We start from the raw sequence: 20,561 nt of genomic DNA on the forward strand, positions 1-20,561 counted from the left end.
TCACGAAAATTTTTGCAATGAACAGTACTTTCCAAAACATGCCTTTGGCTTATTAAAAAAAAATTATTGATATTCGTTTTGTGTGGATTTTCTTCAAAATTAACCAAAAAAATATTTTTTTCGCCATGATTAAGAGGTTCTATAATTAATATAAGGACTTTTTGTAAAAAACTTTTAAATGGGATTTATTCTCTGAGGTCCACAGAAAAATGAAAATATATATTAAAAATAATTGGGCTTTGAAAAAGTTGCGAAAAGCACTTATATACGACATTATTGCTCAAAAATGATTATTTTCATAAATCGCATTAGCGGAACCTCTAGATGATTTTTTAGAAACTTGATTTGTTCTACAAAAGTGCTTAAAATGTGCTTATCTTTCATTATAGGGTTGAGCACCATGACTTTGCGAACATCGATTTTTTTGGGACAGCCTATTCCTGAGTTAGATTTTTTTTTCGATTATAGACGTTTCAGCCTTAGGATTATTTGCCTCCTTTTTCAGGATAGAAAAATCTCCTTTGAAAACTCTCCAACTCTATGTGCGAGATTGATAATTGAACCCAAGTGAGCTGCGAACGAGGCAAACGATTTATTAACTACGCTATGCCCGCCCCTTTGAATTTGATTGACGCATCCTTAAATAATTGTGTTTTACCATTCTCATATAGAAAGGTTATGCAATCACTCTAAAAATCGTCAACCTAATCCCGGCCCGGGGAGCCGGGAGTCATATACCATTCGACTCAGCTCGTCGACATCGGAAAATGTCTGTGTGTATGTGGAAAAAAAATATCACCTCTGTTTATCAGAGATGGCTGGACCGATTTGCACAAACCTGGTCTCAAATAAAAGGTACAACCTTCTCATTGGCTACTATTGATTTATTTTTTTTGTTGATTGGACTTCTGGTTCCGGAATTACGGTTTGAAGAGTGCGACAACTCAGCAAACTCCCATATAAAATAAAATAAAAAATTCTCGAAGGGGGGAGTAGGGGAAAATTTCCAAATCGAATTCGTATTTTTGATGCCAAATGTCTTTAAAATGCATAAAACGTCGAGATTTGAAGCAGGCTCGAAAAATTTTTTTTTGGCCAAAAATTGACTTTTTTGGACTTTGGCACCTTTTTGCCTTTCTCATATAGAAAGGTTATGCAATCACTCTAAAAATCGTCAACCAGGAGGGCCGCGATTTTTTTTTTGACTTTTTTAGGCGTAGGTAAGAGTATCCAGTGAGGGGTTGCTACTATAAAATTGAAACTAGTTTAAAATTTGTAACAAGTTAACAAGACCTTGCCGAAGGTCCGGACCCCCCGGATCCTCTTCCTTGATCCGCCGCTGGTTTTAAGCGATGTTTCAGTGTCGCCACATAGCATCTCAAGATCGTGGCTGTCGGTCCATTGTATGTATGTGCAAATCGTACTGAATATGTAATATACATTTCCACCGTTGTACTGAACATATCCAGCCATGGAATCGTAGCTTGGACAAATGACAAAGGCACAATTGCACCACTAGGTGGATTAAAACAGGTTTTTGTTATTTTTTCAGTACATGTTTTTTAAAAACTTTCGATGCTTTTATTTTTTAATTTTTTTATTTTTGGAATTTATTAGGTTTTTAATTGTGATTTTTCGATCATTTAATTTTCTATTTAATTGCTCTAGTATCAAAATATTACAATTTCCAGAGAAAATCAGAGATTAATAAACTGAACGCTATTGCAAAATTTGGGTCGAATCGGCGAAGTCCAATAGTCAGTGCTACGAACATGAGTTCAAATATGGGTGCGTCCGTTACTTTTTCCAATAATCATGAAATCGACCATGACTTTTATTCACTCACATAACTATCTGATGGCATGGTTGGATTGATAAAGTGTTGGTTAGTAATCTGCCCGCAAGGGCTCGTTTTTCAACGCCAACTTTTTTGTGAGTAGACGTCCAACCAGTTCCACGTCGAGGAACGCCACGGTGAACACAATAACTCTTGATAAAATTGTCTGACACAGAAAATTAAATAGGATTTGTAAAGCTTAAACTTGTAGTTACTCGATGAACCTAAAAAATTGAAACAGTTCGAGTTTCGGAAAATGGTTTCATGAAAACCGAAAAATGTCATATTTTACTGTAAAATTTGTTCAATTTTCTTCAAAATAATAGGGAGAAGTTTTTTTTCAGTTTTATGTGTTTCACCGACAGGCTACACATATTGTGCATTCTTATTAAAAAATCAATTCGATTCGTTGATTAGTTTTTGAGTTATTGTGTTCGCCAATTTGAAATAGAAGTAGTTTAGAGTGTACTGTTAACACTGTTTTTTATCGCTATCAGATTTTTTTTTCCGCTAGGTTGAAATCTGCATGTGTTATAGCAAATACGCGCGAGGAATGCAAGGCTGTTTAAAACAAAAGAAGTTCAGCGTGGTCACGCGAGATTATGGGAAACTATTCTAGAGGTTCAACAATACTAACAATTAAGCGGATAAATAGAAGTCGATTTTTTTGCCTTTTTGTCGCACAGTGTTAAAACAAATGAAAAAAAAAACAGTTTTCTCTCCGGTAGTTATTTATTTGCGGTGACAAACAGATTTTTTAGGAATGTTCTGTGTGCAGCATTCAAATAAATGACGATTAGCCATCTCCAATCCAAGTATTCCCAAGAAAGCTGGTTAACCTCTGTGAATTATAAAAAAGAAACACGTGTATGTTCTCAACATCCGGCACACCGAATAAGAGTAATATAATCTTACAAAACTGCACCAGCAATCGATCCGATAGTTCCAGCATTGTTTTTCACCCATTTGAAAGCTTTGCTCAGCCAACCGTTGGCCAGTTCCGGGTTAATGTCGATGGACTTCTGAATTGCTAGCAGTTGCTCTTCCAGAGATTCATCGGCAGCAGCGTAGGCAACGACCATCAGCATCGCGAGCACCAGAATGAGCTTCATTTTGTTTGGATTTTAGGCACAACTATACTCAGAAGAATAGAATTGAAAGTGAAGATTCTGCTGCGAGACACCGAGATTATATAGTGTTCCGTTAAGATTTTCGTTGATTTGGTTAAGTGTTGAAGACACACGTTCTCATCGTTTGCACAGATGGTGTTGATTTCGTGACGTACATGAAAAAATTCAGAACCTAAAATTTGGACAAGTGTTTGTAGTTGTTGTGCTTTTCCCAGATTTTCGTGTCAGAGTACATCATGTATATTTTCTGGATGCAAAAAAAACGGTATCATATTATACACATCAAAAAGGACGGTTGCAGGGTTAGCTTAAAGTAATGATTTTGTTGACTCTTTGAACTTTTCCTTACTTACTTAGTTACAAGTAAAATATGTGATGAATTCTTTGATTCAAAGTTCACAGCTGCTAATTCCTTGCCATATTATTAGTTTCTATCGGTTAATCAGTATAGACAAACTAATTCCTGCTGAGGACATTCCAACGACCAGTTAGTTACCACGCGGACGGATGTTTCATAATCAAACAGAATTTAATTTCATTTCGAATATAACGATTCTTTTAGTAATTGCATTAAATCAATTCGTTTTAAAAAGTTTCATAATCTATTAAATCTCAACGTGTTAATCAATCTCGACGTTATTTTTTTTTTGTTCCAATCAGTATTGGTGCATTGAAATCGGTCTCCAAATTAAATTTCAACCTAGCTTCATCCGTGTTGGCCGTTACGAGGTCACAAGTGACAAAAGCAAATTTTCACTTAAAAATCATAACCGAGTCGGGCACTATCAATTTCATTCAGTCGGTCAGTGGGGAGTGCTATATAATTAAGTCAAAATGTTAAAATGAAAATTGAGTGCATCGCCATGGCCATGGCGGACGAACTATCAACGGTATTCTGTCCCGAAGAGCGCGGAAAATTTGCTGGGAAAACCAAATCGGATATTGCTTTATAGTGAAAACTCGTGGACTGGATGTATCATGATCTAGGTAGGCATGTATCGCTTCGATACCGACATAGGTGCTCAATTTTCAGATAACGGACTATGCCGGGTTTCAAAGTCTGTTTTGCGGCCACAAGGGTGAAATAATGCCCAATTTGGCTCTTTGCCATCGGATCCCCGGGTAGATGAGATTGTTTTCACTTTGTAATTGTTTTTGCAAGTTCGCAGTGCTGGAGAAACACAGAATAAAGTGCGATTAAAATGGGTCGCTGAGTTTTAACTGAGTGCATCTTTCATTACAGCTTTCACGGTTTGCTTAATTTTTTACTACAAACAGTGTTATATTTTCTACGAAACATAAATGGAATATTGATCCGTTTGCTCTATTGTTTGTATGGTTTGAGTAACACATATATTAATTTAAAGATAAACTTTTTCTCATTCAGAAAAAAAACGTTGAAAATAAAATCTGACACGCCAAAACAATAATATTCATTTTTAGGTTTCTATCGGAAATCCCTGTAACCTATTTTAAGATTTTTTATAATGTCCAACCGAAAAAATAGATAACCTCGGAGGCAGGATTCAAAGTAACAACCTTTAGATTCTCGACAAAAATATGCTAGGCTATTCCTGTGCACTGAATCAAGTTTTCGCGATTCATTTCAACTAAAAATAAAATCATTTAGATGGTATCAGCGAACCACCCCCTCATACCCACAGACCACGACATCGTACATCAATCAAACAAAGATCAATTCTCTCGGTTGGCCCTGAGTTACGCGCAAAACCCCACCATTGAACATTCACACATCCACTCCCGAATGTATCGTACACGCCACCGAAAAACTATCTGAAATTAAGTACTTTTAAATCAATTTCGTGGTATCGTGCAGGAAGGTAAAATTAGGTCAACCGTGTTGAAGGTAGTTTCCATTTAACTACGGCAAAACTCATAACTCAACCTTGAGTTAAATTTACTTAAATTTTAGTTGAATTTACCTAATTTTGTGTATACCCCAATCAATTCAAAAGTACCTTACTGCAGGGAAGACCTCGACTAAGTGGAATCTCTCGTTTTATTTTTGACAACACTAATAAGTGCGAAAGCGATGCACAACTCAAAAGTTCCTAAATTTACGTTAAAGGAACTTATTCTGTAGGTTGTTTTATTTTTGCGTGTAGGAAAAAGGATTTTTGATGCACAACTAGGCTGTCCGTGACGTGACACCATCACCGTAACCATCAATCAATGGGATAAAATTTCACCATTCGTTGAAGTGAAGTAGGCCCTTTGTTTTAGCATGTCGGCTGGATACCTCTACCGGTTTGCGTTTTAGTTTGTTTTGATAGCACATACATACCTAGTACACCCCCGACTCGCCCCTCACCACCAACACCAAAACCGTGTGCAAATCCGATCGGAATGCTGCGACTGACAAAGTTCGATAGAATTCCGCCAAAAATCAGTTGGTAGGTTACCTAGGTACCCTTCACCGATGAACCAGTCAGTCCAGGGCCACGTGGCTTTGAAGGTGTGTGTGTGTGTGTGTGTGTGTGTGTGTGTGTGTGTGTGTGTGTGTGTGTGTGTGTGTGTGTGTGTGTGTGTGTGTGTGTGTGTGTGTGTGTGTGTGTGTGTGTGTGTGTGTGTGTGTGTGTGTGTGTGTGTGTGTGTGTTAGTCAGATGGAGATAGATTTATGGGAACGCTTTTTGCGACTGCTAGCATGGTGGGCACAAATTGAGCTCTGCCTACTACTATCTATCGCTCACGGGCGGATTCATGTGATGACACGGGATAAGTTGTCACGTGTTTACGAGCAGTGGTGGATTTTTGCGTTTTTAATGCGATAGATCAGATGGGTTTCAGCTGGCAGATTTTCCGACAAGGAACGACAGCAACTCAGTTTGTCGTAAATGCCTTCACTTTTACTTCAGAGGTCACGTATGTTCCCTCATTTCTGCTAAAGAGATCTATCTCGCAAAAATGTGATATTTTAGAATTTTATTTTTCTATAAAATAAATAATATTCAAAATAAAAAATTTGTATTAACCAATGTGTCCATATGTGGCTGGGAAATCTTTTTAAATAGAAGGCGAAAATTTTGCAAAGATATTGTAGTGCCATGGAGTTCCGTTTTTTTCTGAAAATAGTCGTACAGTGTAATATCATATTGAGCTGTAATATTCTTTCTTATGTAATAAGTTCGGCTAACAACTGTTGTCTGAGATTTCATGGTCTTCTCATTACCTTAAAATGTAATGATGTTAAACATCTCATTGAAATTGATAGAATCTGCTACCCTTTTCTTTAATATGTATGCCACCCAATTTTGCTGAAAAAACGCTCCATTATTAAGTATGAATACAGCAAAGAATAACAAGAACGGATACATTATTTTCAATTATTGAACCATTAGTCAGCTTAATCAAGTGTACATACCAGTGTGCATGCTAATGATTCGTTTTGTTTAATTTAATTAATTATATACCGGACAGGAATTACTCATGATTCGTTTATGGTTGAGTGGTTATGTTTTAAAATCGATTTCAGTTGTTTACATAAAGCTCATCCTGGTAGTGGTTGATAACCAATCATAACTTATTTTTTCGATGGTTGAAAATTCAAAGGATGACATGTTTTACGGTGAGCTATTGATGCAGGACATTACACTACTAAAAAGAACCTAAATTGATCTTTTCTCGGCTAACTTTGGATTGGTGAGTAAACGCATACTGTCGTAAACCACTTTTTAAACGGAATTCCAAACAAACAGTTATTGGCCTTCAGTTAAGAAAATTTAAAGGGAAATTTCTCTTTCATTTACCGCCAACAACAGCGATTTGCGAGGAGCGGTTCATCTGGAATTTCCACTCATAGTCAATTTTGACAATTGGATCTCATGCCCCAGTAAGTTATGTTTCCTTTGTAAACTGTTGCACTACTTTAAAGCAAGTAAAATAGTATTGCAACATCTTCGGGACAGAAACACGCAGCACAAACTTCGATTACTCCATATTATTCAATACTGCTTTTAGTTTTCCAGTAAGCTTTTGGTGTAATCAGAATGCACGATAGAATCGATACAGATCAGCGCACTGGCAACCCAGTATCACCGTGAAATTCCACTTGAAATTCAATAAGAATTCCGCATGAAATTCCAAGTGAAATAAATACCTAAAATTCTACTTGAAATTCCACGTGAAAACCAACGCTAAATTCAACGTAAAATTTCATGCAAAAATAGCATAGCATAGCATATACGATTGCACGAATCGTGGGTGGGTGTACAATAGGGTGTCCCAAAATGACATCATGTTAAAAAAGTCATCGGGCTCACTCCTTAAATGAAAGGTTAAGATATCAGGACCACTTTCTTCTTCGGAGTGATTTTGTTAAAACGCTCCCTACTACTGGCGACTTTTGATTTTTTGTAAAATGTGCCGATTTTGGGTAAAATTTCAAATTCATGCTTGTTGAAGTGCTTCTGAGCTGTCTTAGATTTTTTTCAGCATTTTTTTATTTTTCTGGAGATCCAAATGGAGAAGTTTTGTTAGTTAGTTTGTACAAATTGTGGATTATAAGAGCGGCAGAGCCTTTAAAACTTGGAAAAAAGTTTAATTTTTGGTGTTTTTCATTAGTTTTTCTTCAAAACTAGGTATCTACAACACTTTAAAAGTATAGAAAACACTTCAAATCGTTGAGCCAAATATAGGGGCGTATTTTTGCTGAAGTAGGTGCATAGCTACGGCTAATGGGGTATGAGTTATTTAAGTTTTTGCTAGATAACCTTTTGACATTTTATACTATTCATAAAAAATAACACTGTTCTACAAAATAAAACAATTTCAGTGTGCTTAGTCCGCATTTTGTTTTTCGCAAAATAGGAGGAAAATGACGAAAAGTGGCGTTTTCTGCTTGTCTCTACTACATCAGAATCGGTTTTTATGAGCATTTGACGATTTTTTTTTGATTTTTTAGTATATTAATAACCACTTAGCGGGGTTGAAAATCATGAAAATTAAACAAATATGTCGAGTTAGTGGCAAGTTATGGCGTATATTTGTATGTCGAATTGATCAACGTATTCAGATTTTGTATACAAAGTCTCATTTCCATGTTAGGTACCTTAGAGTGAAAATAATGCAGAAGGATGGAGTGAATGTTAAAAAACTGATCTTTACGTTTTAAATCACGCAATTCCGAAATAGTCAATTTTGAAGGCTTTGTATTTTCGAAAAAGTTTTACAACTGAATACAGCGTATCTTCTTGTGCAATAATTTTAGTGAATAAACCTCCAAGAAGTAATTATGGAGAATTAACTTTTCAGAAAATAATTAAAGATTTGGCATCATTAGTAAAGTTATCATTATTTTTATAATTGATGGTACAACAATTCATCAAATTCTCATTAAACCCGATCCTGACGCACTAAAGACAAACAGAAAACGCCGTTTTAAATCATTTTCTTTCTATTTTCCAAAAAAACAATATGTGGTCGAAGCATATTGGAATTGTTTTATTTTTTGGAACATTATTATTTTTGATAAATTGCTAAAAATGTCGAAGGCTATATAATAAAAACTTATGTAACTCATACCCCACTAGCCGTAGCTGTAGGGGAGAGTGAGGACACTTGATCCTTGGGGATATTTGATTCTCTTGTCATATCTCATAATCTATACGCATAAAGTTATCACAATATTAAAAGAAAATGAAATCTTTGGTCGCTTATGATGTTTAAAAAAACAATCTGATGCATTACATTTGGTTTGGAAAAGTTATATAATATTTTAGAAAATATGTGTTCAAATCCATCTCGCAGATCTTTTTACAAATTTTTTGAACGGTTGTATGTGATCGTCGAAGTAATTATATTTGAATATTTTCAAGTACGATTACTTTCTAAGGGCTTTTGTCTAGAAAAACACGTCTTTCGAATAAAAAGTTTCACAACACATACAAAAAAATTAAAATTTTGTTCACCTCATACAACAGGTATCTTTGATCCCTGTGACACTGGGTACTCTTGATCCCTATCATTAGTTCTCTCAAACACTTTTGAAATGTATAGAAATAGAAAAACATCATTCCCATAATGTACCTAGCACCATTAATTGATCAAAAATGTTTTTTTCCGTGAACAAATACGGTATAAGTTATTGAAGATTGGAAAAGCAAATTAAACAGCACTGATTTCCCTTAAATACTTGACTTGACTTTCTACTGTGGTCAAAGTTTGTCGTGCATCTAAAAAGTTAGTCTTATTAATTAATTTGTCAGGATAGGTGATTAGCTGAACTTTCGTGCCTAGAAGTTATAGTGTGCTTTGTTTCTTCAGGCCTAGTAGGCAGGGGATCTAGTTACCACACGTTTTTACAAAAACCTCGTTTTGACATGATTTTCAAAACTGTTGATATTACTGATAGGATATAGTATTCGGATTTAAACATTATTCATAGCTCTTACAATATGAATTGACTACAAGCTGGCGAACTTTGCAAATAAATTTTTTATTTCATTGAAAAGTTATGAGAAAAAAACAAAAGTGGGATCAAGCGTACCCACTCTCCCCTACACTTTCTTCAGCAAAACTACGCCCCTATATTTGGCTCAACTATTTGAAGTGTTTCCTATACTTTTAAAATTTTGTAGATTCCCAGTTTTGAAGAAAAACTAATGAAAAGCACCAAAAATTAAAATTTTTACCAAGTTTTAAAGGCTCTGCCGCTCTTATAATCCACAATTTGTACAAACTAACTAACCAAATTTCTCCATTTGGATCTCAAGAAAAATAAAAAAATACTGAAAAAATCTAAGACAGTTCAGGAGCACTTCAACAGGCATGAATTTGAAATTTTACCCAAAATCGGCCCAGTTTACAAAAAATCAAAAGTCGCCAGTAGTAGGGAGCGTTTTAACAAAATCACTCCGAAGAAGAAAGTGGTCCTGATATCTTAACCTTTCATTTAAGGAGTGAGCCCGATGACTTTTTTAACATGATGTCATTTTGGGACACCCTACTGTACAATGATCAGCTAATATTTAACAAGATATCCACCATGTCGTGTCGGAGGAAAAAAAACATTTGGGGTTAATGCTTTTTCTTCATAGTGAACAAGCATCACAGTACACCTGGCCACGTCCTTACAATCGCCGAGGATGGGATGAAATGTTAGTTCAATATCTACTAGCGAAAGTGCAGGGAACTCATACTACTTTCATTGATATTTCAGGAATAGGAGTTTGTGTTAGTAGGGCAGGTTCATTATGAGGAGCTCATTCAAACGTAAAATTTCATGCAAAAATCCACGTAAAATTTTACGTGAAACTCCACTTGAAATTTCCCTTGAAATTCCACGTGAAATTCCAAAAACTTTACTTTAAACTCCACGTGAACTTTCACGTAAAATTACTAGTGAAATTCAACTAAGTTCACCAGATAATTCAAATGTAATTCCACGTGAAATTACAGATGAAATTCTTGAAATTTCACGTAAAACCACGCAAAATTTCATGGGGGATTCCAGAATAAATTGCACGTGATATTCCACGTAGAGTACGACTTGAAAATTAACCTGGAATTCTTAACAAAATACAACTTGATATTTCGCAAATTTCATGTGAAATTTCATGTGGAGTTTTAAGTGAAATTTCACATAGAATTTCGTACTATTTGATCGTGGTATCTAACGCCGAATTTGAAGCGGAATTTTAAAAATTTCACCATTTTTACATTGAGTTTCACCTAAAATTTCACTTGGAATTGCAAGTGAAACTCATTGTTAGATTTTACTTGAAATTTCATTTCAAATGCCACGAAATTCACCTGGAATTTGAGGTGAAATTTAGGGAAATTTTGCATGAAATTCGTGGAATTTCAGGTGAAAATTCCACCAGAAGTTCAAGGTGAAAATAAATGCAAAATTTAACGTGAAATTCCACATGAAATTACGGATATTTATTTGGAATTGTACGTGAAATTCCACGTTAAATTCAAGGTGAAATTCATGAGATTTTCATGCGGCGTTTTCCCTGGAGCTTCACGTAAATTTTCATTATCACATAGAATTTTACGCCGAATTCCACTCGCAATTTTATCAAATTTCGTGTGCAAATACACAATGAATTACACTTTTTATTTTACTTGGAATTTTAGGTAAAATTCAACGTGAAATTTCACGTAAAATTCCATGACTTTCACCTGAGATCAAACTTGAAAACCTACTTCAATTTCTACGTGGCATTCCTTGTTAAATTACACGTGAATTTGCGCGTTAAATTTCGCGCGAAATTTTACGCAACATTTAACGTAAAGTTCCACAAAAAACTTCGCAAAATTCAACGTTATGTTCCAGATAAAATTGCACGTGGAATTATAGGTGAAATTACTCGTGAAGCTCCTCGTGAAATCTCATGTGAAATTTCATGTAGAAATTTCGCGAAGAATATCACAGTGAATTTCACGTGAAATTTCGAATGAATTATCAAGTTGAATTTCAAATCGAATTTCACGTGCAATTCCATCTGGAATTTCACTTGGAATTTTGCGTCGCTGTTAACGTGAAATGTAACACGAAATTTCTCGTGAAATTTTGCGTAGAATTTTAAGTGGAATCTCCACGTAAAATTCAACGCGCAAATCAACGTAAATTTCATTTTGAACTTCACGTGCGATTCCACGGAATTTTACGTAGAATTCATGTGAAAGTTTACCAAAAATTTCATACAGAATTTCACTCGAAATTTCTAGTGAAATGCGTGGAATGAAATTCAACATGGAATTTCGAATGAAATCGCGCGTGGATTTTCACTTGAAATGCCAAGCGAAACATCACGCGAAATTCAACGTCAAATTTAGTGCGAAATTTGGTGAAATTTCGAGCGGATTTCGGAGTGAAATTTTACATAATTCTACGCGGAGTTTCATCAAATTTGACGTGAAAATTTACGTTGCATTTCGCGTGAAATTTTGTTTGAAATTTCAAGTGAAATTTCGCTTGAAATTTCGCGCAAAATTCCATGTGAAAATTCACCCGAGATTGCATGAATTCCATCTTGTATGTGACGTGAAATTCCACATTTTTTTCAACGAAAAATTTCATATGAAGTTCCACCAAATTTCACCTGAAATATTACGTGAAATTCAGCGTAAATACCACGTTATATTCTAAGCAAAATTCACGACATTTCGGATGAAAAGTCGCGCAAAATATTCGACGTTTAAAGTGAGATTCGACGTGTGACTTCATTCGAAATTCAACAGGAAATTTTAGGCGCATTTCATGATTTTCACCAGGAATTTATTGTGAAATTTCAAGTGAAATTTCAGGTGAAATTCGTAGAATTTCAGGCAAAAACTCCGTGAAATTCACTTGAAATTTTAAAAGAAATTCGACGTGAGATGAATAATTCATTTGAAATTTCACGAAAAACCGCCAGAAATTCACGTAAAATTCCACTTGAATTTTCACGTGAAATTTTACTTGAGATTTCACGTGAAATTCTGCACAAATAAAGTTCCACGTGAAATTCAACATGAAATCCACGAGAAATTCCATGCAAAATGTCGGAAGTTTCATTTCAGGTGAATTCCATGTAAAATGTCACGTGAATTTTACTTGTTACTTTTCCTGAAATTTCACGTGAAATTTCATATTGATACACACATGGAATTCCGTGTAAAGTTTTACGCGTAATAAAACCAAATTTCACATGGAATCTTAAGCCAAATTCCACGCAAAATTCAAGGTAAAAATCAATCTAAAGTTCCACGTGGAATTCTACGCGGTCTTTTACGAGACAGTTCTTCTAAAATTTTACGTAGAATTTTATACTGATTTTTACGTTGAATATCACGACGAATTTCACGCGGAAAGTTATCAAATTTCACGTAGAATTTCACATAAATTTTTTTGTCCAATTTCATTTAGACATTTTCACGTGCAATTTTGAGTGAAATATGACGTACAATTTCACAGGAAATTCCAAGTGAAATTCAGTGTAAAATTGCACGAGTATTTTAGTGAAACTCAGTGTGAAAATCGCAAGAAAATTAGGATGAAATTACACTGGAATATAAAAAAAATGCCGCGTGAATTACCATGTGAAATCTCACTTTAAATTCCAGGTGGAATTTCACGTGATATGCTCCGTAAAATGCTGTGCGAGATTTGACGTGAAATTTTACATGTAAATACACATGAAATTCCGTGGAATTTTACATTAATTTCCAAATGGAATTTCAAATGAATTTTTACGTGGATTTTGTCGTGGAATACTACGTAGAATTCCACGTGAAATTTCATACGTGATGTCACGTGGAATTTAGCATAAAATTTCATGGAAATTTCAAATTGAAATGTACATGAAATTTCACATGGATTTTCTCGTGAAAATTCATGAGGAATTTGGCATGTGGTTCAATATGAAATTTTATGTGGAAATTCATGCTGAATTTCACGTAGAATTTCAAGTTAAATTTCAAGTGGGGTTTGGCATGGAATTTTAAGTGGTACGCGTAAATTCGTGTGAATATTACGTTTAATGTCACTTTATATTTCGCGTAGAATTTTACGTTGACTTCCACGTAGAATTTCAGGCGGTATTTAATATGGAATTTCACGCAGAATCACACCAAATGTCACGTGGAATTTCACCTGAAATTTCACGTGGAGTTTCACCTAGAATTTCACGTGGAATATTTTTAATGGATCTATTACAAATCAAAAAATACGCTTTATGTTCAACCTTTACCAAATCCCTTTCAGAAAAAGCTAAACAGAATCAGATTTCATCACGTTAAACTAGAGTAAGTGAGAGATAAAAAATTTGACCTATTGTTTCAAGCATTTTGCAATCCTCTTTTAACTACACTTCACGTGAAAGTAGGAACATCGGAGTACACCAATGCGGCCAGTGACAAAATGTGGAAAAACTAGCACTTCGTCATACTTTCTCATCGTACCAAAAGATAACAACTTTTATCGAAGTAAGTGGATGTCAAAAATTATCCAAATGAGGTGAAATAAAGCGTCTGAGACATAACTGAAGTGAAGTAGAAAAGACTTGAATTTTTCCCTTCTAACTTGTGCCGTAAATTTGTAAGAAAATCTTTTGGGATAAATTGTTTGACGTATGACCAGGGTTGCCACTATTTTTCAAAGGATATCTGGCAGATCAACTAAAAATGTCTGGCAAAATCTGTCACTTAACAGCGACCTCAAAGTCATCAAAATTTATCAATAGATTTTTAATAAATTTGGGAAAATATGTCCAAATTTCCAAAATGTGAGTGCAAACACTTCTATAATTAAAAAATCTGGCAGAATGAGAGGTTTGTCTTTTTGTCTGAAAGCTGCAAAAAACTCTGGCTGTGCCAGATAAATCTGGCATAATGGCATCCCTGCGTATGACTTTTTTTACTGTACATATTGCGTGTCATTCCAATATTTTTAAAACGGAAATCTTCTTTCCGGTCTTCTTTGGCAGCAGAACGGTCTAGATGTTAGACTATACTCCACTCTGGGTTATGGTCACATCGAAGAGTAATTTGTTCATCTCTTCGTCATTTTGAATGGCCAGCTGCATATTACAAGGGATGATTTTGGGTATCACGGGCAACATGTACTGCCAGCTCCAATACTTCGGCGGCAATATCTTCCATCACTGCTGCTAGTTAGACGGGTGCTCGGCGTAGTGACTCTTTCTCAGCAAACGATAGATTCGTCAAACAGGCCATGCTGGTGTAGCCAGCACAAGTTTAACATATGAATGATGTCGCACTCGCATACAACCCCCGGTTTTGTACTTGGTTCAGTTAACATTCGAAGCCAAAGGGGCCGGTAATTGAATAAAATAGTTTACTTCCATCGTCAAAGAGGTGGATCTGGCTCGCTTGCAATCGTATTGTACGAACCAATCATGGCGCAGAATTAGTTACAAAATTGTTGTACATATTTTCAATCAGATAGCTGAAAAATCTAATGTTTTCATTCAGCATAACAACAATTCACGTTCAAAATTTGGAATAAAATTCCGGCCCAAAATTTGAAAACGGTGTTCCTATATTGAAACGATAGAAGTAATAAACTTTAAAATAATGCCCTACTGCACACATACCACCAAAACCTGCGTTTCTATCCCAAATGTCTTAGAACATGTTCATCGCAGAGAATTTCCATATTCAAAAGATTAATTCAAAATTATTTCCGTGTGACATAAACGTAATTAGAAAATTTAAAATCTTTTTTAATTCACCCAATGGTGAGATCCAACCAATCTTGTATCATTATTCAAGTGAACTATTTGCATTTGCTCAATCAAAGCAATAATAACAAAAATATCATGTATAGCTCATTCTTCGTTCGAATTCCGATCAGAAATTATTCTTGATATCAGTAGAAGCATTGTATAAGCCTTGTCATGGCATAAAGTTCGTTTAGAATTAATTCTTTGAGGCAAAAACGTTTGTTCAGATGATCCAAACATGAGAAAACGTGGCGGCTAGAAAAACCGAACTTCATTTTTCCAACTAATTATCCGACAGATGCCATCGGAAACTCGCCAATATACCTCACAATATGTAAAACAGTTTCATTGTAAAAGCAAAGGTTCTATTTAAAAATAAATATTACCAAAAAAACAGGCTATATTACCCAACTAGCATTTTTTATACAAAAAAAATGTGTGGTGAGTCACTATTTTAGGCAAAGTTGTTAACCACATTCTGGAATTCTTTTATAGTGTTGGTATTGCAATTTGAGTGAAATAGCGATCTGAATGTGTGGAGGCACAAAACGTAGTGTTTCTCATACAGTGAAGACCCGATTTTATCAATCTCATATGAAAATTGATAGTTGGTAGTTTAATGGGCTCTAGCAGATGCACCAAGTTGAATTTGAGTGAATCCTTTCTTGAGCATATTTTTCTTATCTTAGAGATCCGAAATATGCAAAAATAAAAAAAAAATTGACATTTTGCCCCCTTAAGGGAAATTTAAACTAAATAATCAGAAAGGGTTATGAGGCTATATCTAGGGACTAAAGAGGAATATTTTAAGAGAATCCCACGTAGAAGCACACATGTAAATTCATCTGGCATTTCACGGGGCATTTTGCATGGTTGTGAAATTTTACGTTGAATTTCACGCAAAAATTCCACGTAAAGCTCAAGGCGAAAATCAACGTAAAATTTAATTTCACGAGAAATATCGCGTAAAACGCACCGCGAAATTCCACGTGAAAAAACCAATAAAACTCCACGTTAAATTCCTTGTAAAATCCAACATGTAGTCCACGTATAATTATATGTAAAGTTCCGGAAATTTCATGTAGAATTTTATGTAAAACCTTGACTTAAAATTCGACATAAAATTCCAGGTCAAATCCCACGTGAAAAATTTAAACGGAATTCGGCGTGACATTTCACATAAAATTCAGCATAAAATTCAATGAGAAATGTCGCGTACAAGTCTACGTGAAATTCCACGTGGAATTTCAATTTGATTTTCACCTCGAATATCACGTGGAATTTTGCTTAAAAATGGATGTGAAATTTCACGTGAAATTCGATGTGAAATTTTATCTGAAATTCGGTGATATTCCGCGTAAAATGCTACGCAATATTTCAGCGAGGATTTTCAAATGAAATTCAAAGAAAAAATCCGCATGAAATTCAGCGTCCGATTTTACATGTAATTTTAAAATTTTTGGAATGTTTCGTTGAATTTCATGTGGATTTCAGGTGGAATTTCAAGTGGAGTTTCGTGAATTATTTTATGCAGAATTTCACGAATTCTGGAAGCGTTATTTGGAATTTTAAGTGAAATTCCACGGGAAAATTTAGTGTCATTTCAGCTAAAATTAAACGTGGAATTTCGTGAAATTTTTCACGTGGAGTTTCGTGAATTATTTAATGCAGAATTTCACGAGGTACTTTATGTGGAATTTGACGCAAAATTTCATGTAGAAATTCAAGTGAAATTTCACGAAGATTTTTTCGTCAAATTTCGCATGAATTCTATGTAAAATTTCACGTGAAATTCTCCATAAAACCCTCTGTGAAATTTAACGTGAATTTTTACCTAAAAGTACACGTAAGATTGCGTGGAATTTACTTAAAATTCTACATGAAATTTCCGGAATTTCAGGTCAATTTCCATGTGAATTTCCTCATTGAATACTACATAGCATTTCACGCGAAATTTTACACATGAAATCACGTAGAATTTCAACTGAAATTCCACGTTGCTTTTCACTTGAACTTTCACGTTGAATTTCGTCCGAAATTTCACGTAGAATTTCACGTGAATTTTCGCGAAAAATTCACCGAAAATTTCACGATGAATTTCACATGCAATTTTACTCGGATTTTCATCTGAAATTTCTCGAATTTAAAGTAGCATTTCACGTCAAATGTCAGGTGAAATTAAAGCAATTTTACGTGAATTTTGACGTGGAATGTCGAATGAAATCTCACGTGAAATTTCACTTAAAACTCCAAGCGAAATTTTACGTGATATTCAATGTTAAATTTCATTTGAAATTTTGGTAAAATTACAGGGGAAATGCCGCATGAAATTCCACCTACAATTAAACTCGAAATTCCACGAGAGATTCCACGTGTAATTCCACCTGAGGTTACACATGACATTCCATGTGAAAAATTCCAGGTGGAATATCACATGGCGTTTCACACGGAATTTCATGCGGAATTGCACCAAATTTTACGTGGAATATCGCCTGGAATTTCACGTGGAATTATTTAAAATTATTTTCGGAATGACATAAACGTAGTTGGAAAATCTAAAAACTTTTTCAATTCCTCTAATAGTGAGATTGAACCATTCTGGTATCAGTCATTCTTCACCTATGCCTTTTACATTTGATGAATCAACTGCTAAGGTGCGGTAACACAAGTGTCCTGAATTAGTCGTTGTTTGTTCGAGTTCTGATCGAGAATTATTCTTAATATCAATAAAAGCGTTCTATTACCCTTGTTATGGCGTAAAGTTCGTCTGGAATTCATCGGCGAAGCGAAAATGTTATACGTTTGCTTTTTTTTACTAATTTTCTAAAAATAATCTAATTCAATTAACAAGCTAATAATTCTTGTAGAAAATTAGTAATCCAATGACAACCGAGAAGATTTTTTTGTAATTTTGTTCAGCTTCCGTGGTGTTTTGTACACAGCCGCTCCATTAATATTTGTAATAAAGGTAGCGACGGTGTGCTATCTTTCGTTTACACAGTTTGAACAATTCGGAACGTAAAACGACGACAACCCATCAATTCGTTATCTTATCATTGCAAAGTGCGTTAATTGATGATACACTAGCGTACAATAGAGCTGGTCTAAAATTAGAAGTTTTTACAACCAAACCGTGCTAAAATCTTTCGCGCCTTCTAAGGATATCGGAAAAAGTTTTTGTTGATAATAGTATTAAATGGAGCTAAAATCTAGTCGTGGAATTCAACATTAAACTCTTAGGCTTTGTCTGCCTATTACCAAGGCAAATTTTTAACCTCCCTACTCCCTCAAGAACGTATGAATGCAAACTTTGTTTACATCCATTTCGCTGGAAACCGGTAATACCTACAGAGGGAACATTTCGCACATTACTCAGCCTAAGAGGAAGAGAAGGTAAATATACTTCCCCCCATGACACTCAATCGAAATAGAACATGTCACACGTCACAAAACCCATCATCACTCACTCCGATATCAGTCTTATCTCTGCTTGGTATACATATTTCCGACCACCGACAGTCTAGCTTGGTTATCGAATCGGAAAAGGTCGTCTAATTGTTAGTAGGCTTGGCGAACAGCGAGGTTACCATTAGTTGCACCATAAAAGAGAGTCACGTTGGATTATGAGAAAACTTCTGCCTCGTCCGAAACACGTTGGTTTCCTTCAAACACACACGCACACCCCGATACACTAATGCCACTAATGGTTCCTATCTTACTCTCCATTTTCCAGATGGCACACCTTCACCGGCACCGGCGGGAGTCGGCCAGTGACAACAGTGCCCCGTCCACATCGAGCAAATCGGACAGCTCCGATGGATCCGCATCGGAAATCTGCGAAGTAATTCAAGAATGGTCCCTGGACGCCGAATCGCAGTCAATTCCCAGCCAGATCAGTAGCGGAAGTAGTTCGAGCGGCAGTAGCCACCATCACCACCATCACCATCATCATCATCACCACCAACATCGCCAACAGCAGCAGCAGCAACAACAACAACAACAACAGCTAGCAGCCATGAATGGAAACTACATCAACGAAGACGACACTGAGTTGGACTACGGCAAGCACGATCTGATCAGTCTGGATAATGGCATGATTACAGATTTCGAACGAGCCCAAGTGGAAAGCTTCTTCAGTGGTTTGGGCACGGAGGTAAGTGAGTGGGTGGCGGGGATTTATGGCTGCATCATGGAATTGCGATTACCGGGAATCGTGTGTGTGTGTGCGGATGATTCACGCGAATGACATCGTGGGTGGGTGGGGATCAAAACAAAAGATAAAATTAATGCTCCTTGGCGCTGGTTCGTGATTGGAATTTAGTTTATCTACTCGAGAGTATAAACAGTTGTATGCTCGTGAGTGCGGCAAATGCTTAACTTGAACATAAATCAAATTCGTCACGCATCAGTTAGATATATGCGAAATTGTGAAGAGAGCTTTTTAGAGTTTGAAGATTTGTCGGATAGATGGGAGGATGTGGCGGCTTGTTATTGTGAACAAAAGAACATTCGTTCGGCATACTCATTAGACCGACATCAAAGTACATTCCAAGAAGCAAAATTCGTCGTGGTTGGTTATGATAAAGCATCATTAGTTTTGAAGCGTCTTCATCTATTGAATAGATTTTAATAATATTAAAAATGTTAGGTGAGAATTACACATTATCGTCGATCTGTTCGCACGCTAAAGCATTAGGTTTTAATTAGCCTTCTTAACCCGAATTCCGCTAAAGCTAAAAGCCTACTACTTAAGGCTAATTTGCTGGTAACAGTTTGTTACGTAAAACACTTCTCAGTGAAACAGTTTTGCTTGCCGCAATAAAAGTTTTAATTGTCCCCAAGCAAAGCAACTGATGTAGCTAATTCATGAAGCTTATAGCCATTTAAATGATCGTTTATCATAGTAGATTTTCTCAAGAATTAAATGGCTGAATATTTCGTGCACGATTGTCCAGCTTTACTGATTTCGTCGTAGGCGAAGCATAAGATGTTTCTCGATAGGATAATTTGGGGATAGATGCCGAACATTTCTAAAAATCGATCCTGTGTCAAAGTAAACCATTGAATAATTGATGAAATCATTTTCATTAATTGCGACAAGTTTCTAAAATAGTGTGAAATGGTTTTTGTCATAAAAAAAAATGTTCATCAAATATTCACGGACATTTTAATAAAAATAGGTCATTGCGGGTGAGACACCGAACCGTGGTCAGAAACTGAAAAATGACGAACAAAAGTATTTTTTAGCTCGCGTTGATGTTTTTTTTGAAGTTTTATTATACCTATAAATCGGCTACCACCTACGCTTTTCTTAAGGGAGTATTACCATTTCTAGAAACATTTTTACATTTCTTACTAAATAAATGTATAGGGTTCGCTCAAACTTTGACAAGTTTTTCTGA

The 20,561-nt window shown here is 35.5% G+C and overlaps 1 protein-coding gene and 1 long non-coding RNA gene across 9 annotated transcripts in view; one reads left to right on the forward strand and one right to left on the reverse strand.

The window, feature by feature from the left end:
* The window catches only part of LOC131679053 (uncharacterized), a 402,206-nt gene that overhangs the window by 368,812 nt on the left and 12,833 nt on the right, over positions 1-20,561 (forward strand). For 7 of the 8 annotated variants that reach the window (XM_058959599.1, XM_058959600.1, XM_058959604.1 and 4 more), the window contains one exon: positions 18,893-19,312. In XM_058959599.1, coding sequence (XP_058815582.1) covers positions 18,893-19,312 — 420 coding nt within the window. Of the gene's footprint in view, positions 1-18,709; positions 18,813-18,892; positions 19,313-20,561 lie in introns of those variants that run through there. The other variant, XM_058959596.1, reaches the window with a different exon arrangement.
* On the reverse strand, positions 2,551-3,114 carry LOC131679055 (uncharacterized). Its single transcript, XR_009303794.1, has 2 exons — positions 2,753-3,114; positions 2,551-2,678 (listed from the first exon to the last, which is right to left on the reverse strand). It is a non-coding gene; the product is annotated as an uncharacterized LOC131679055 (long non-coding RNA).

This window comes from Topomyia yanbarensis, chromosome 2, assembly GCF_030247195.1.
Source record: "Topomyia yanbarensis strain Yona2022 chromosome 2, ASM3024719v1, whole genome shotgun sequence".
Lineage (NCBI taxonomy): Eukaryota > Metazoa > Arthropoda > Insecta > Diptera > Culicidae > Topomyia > Topomyia yanbarensis.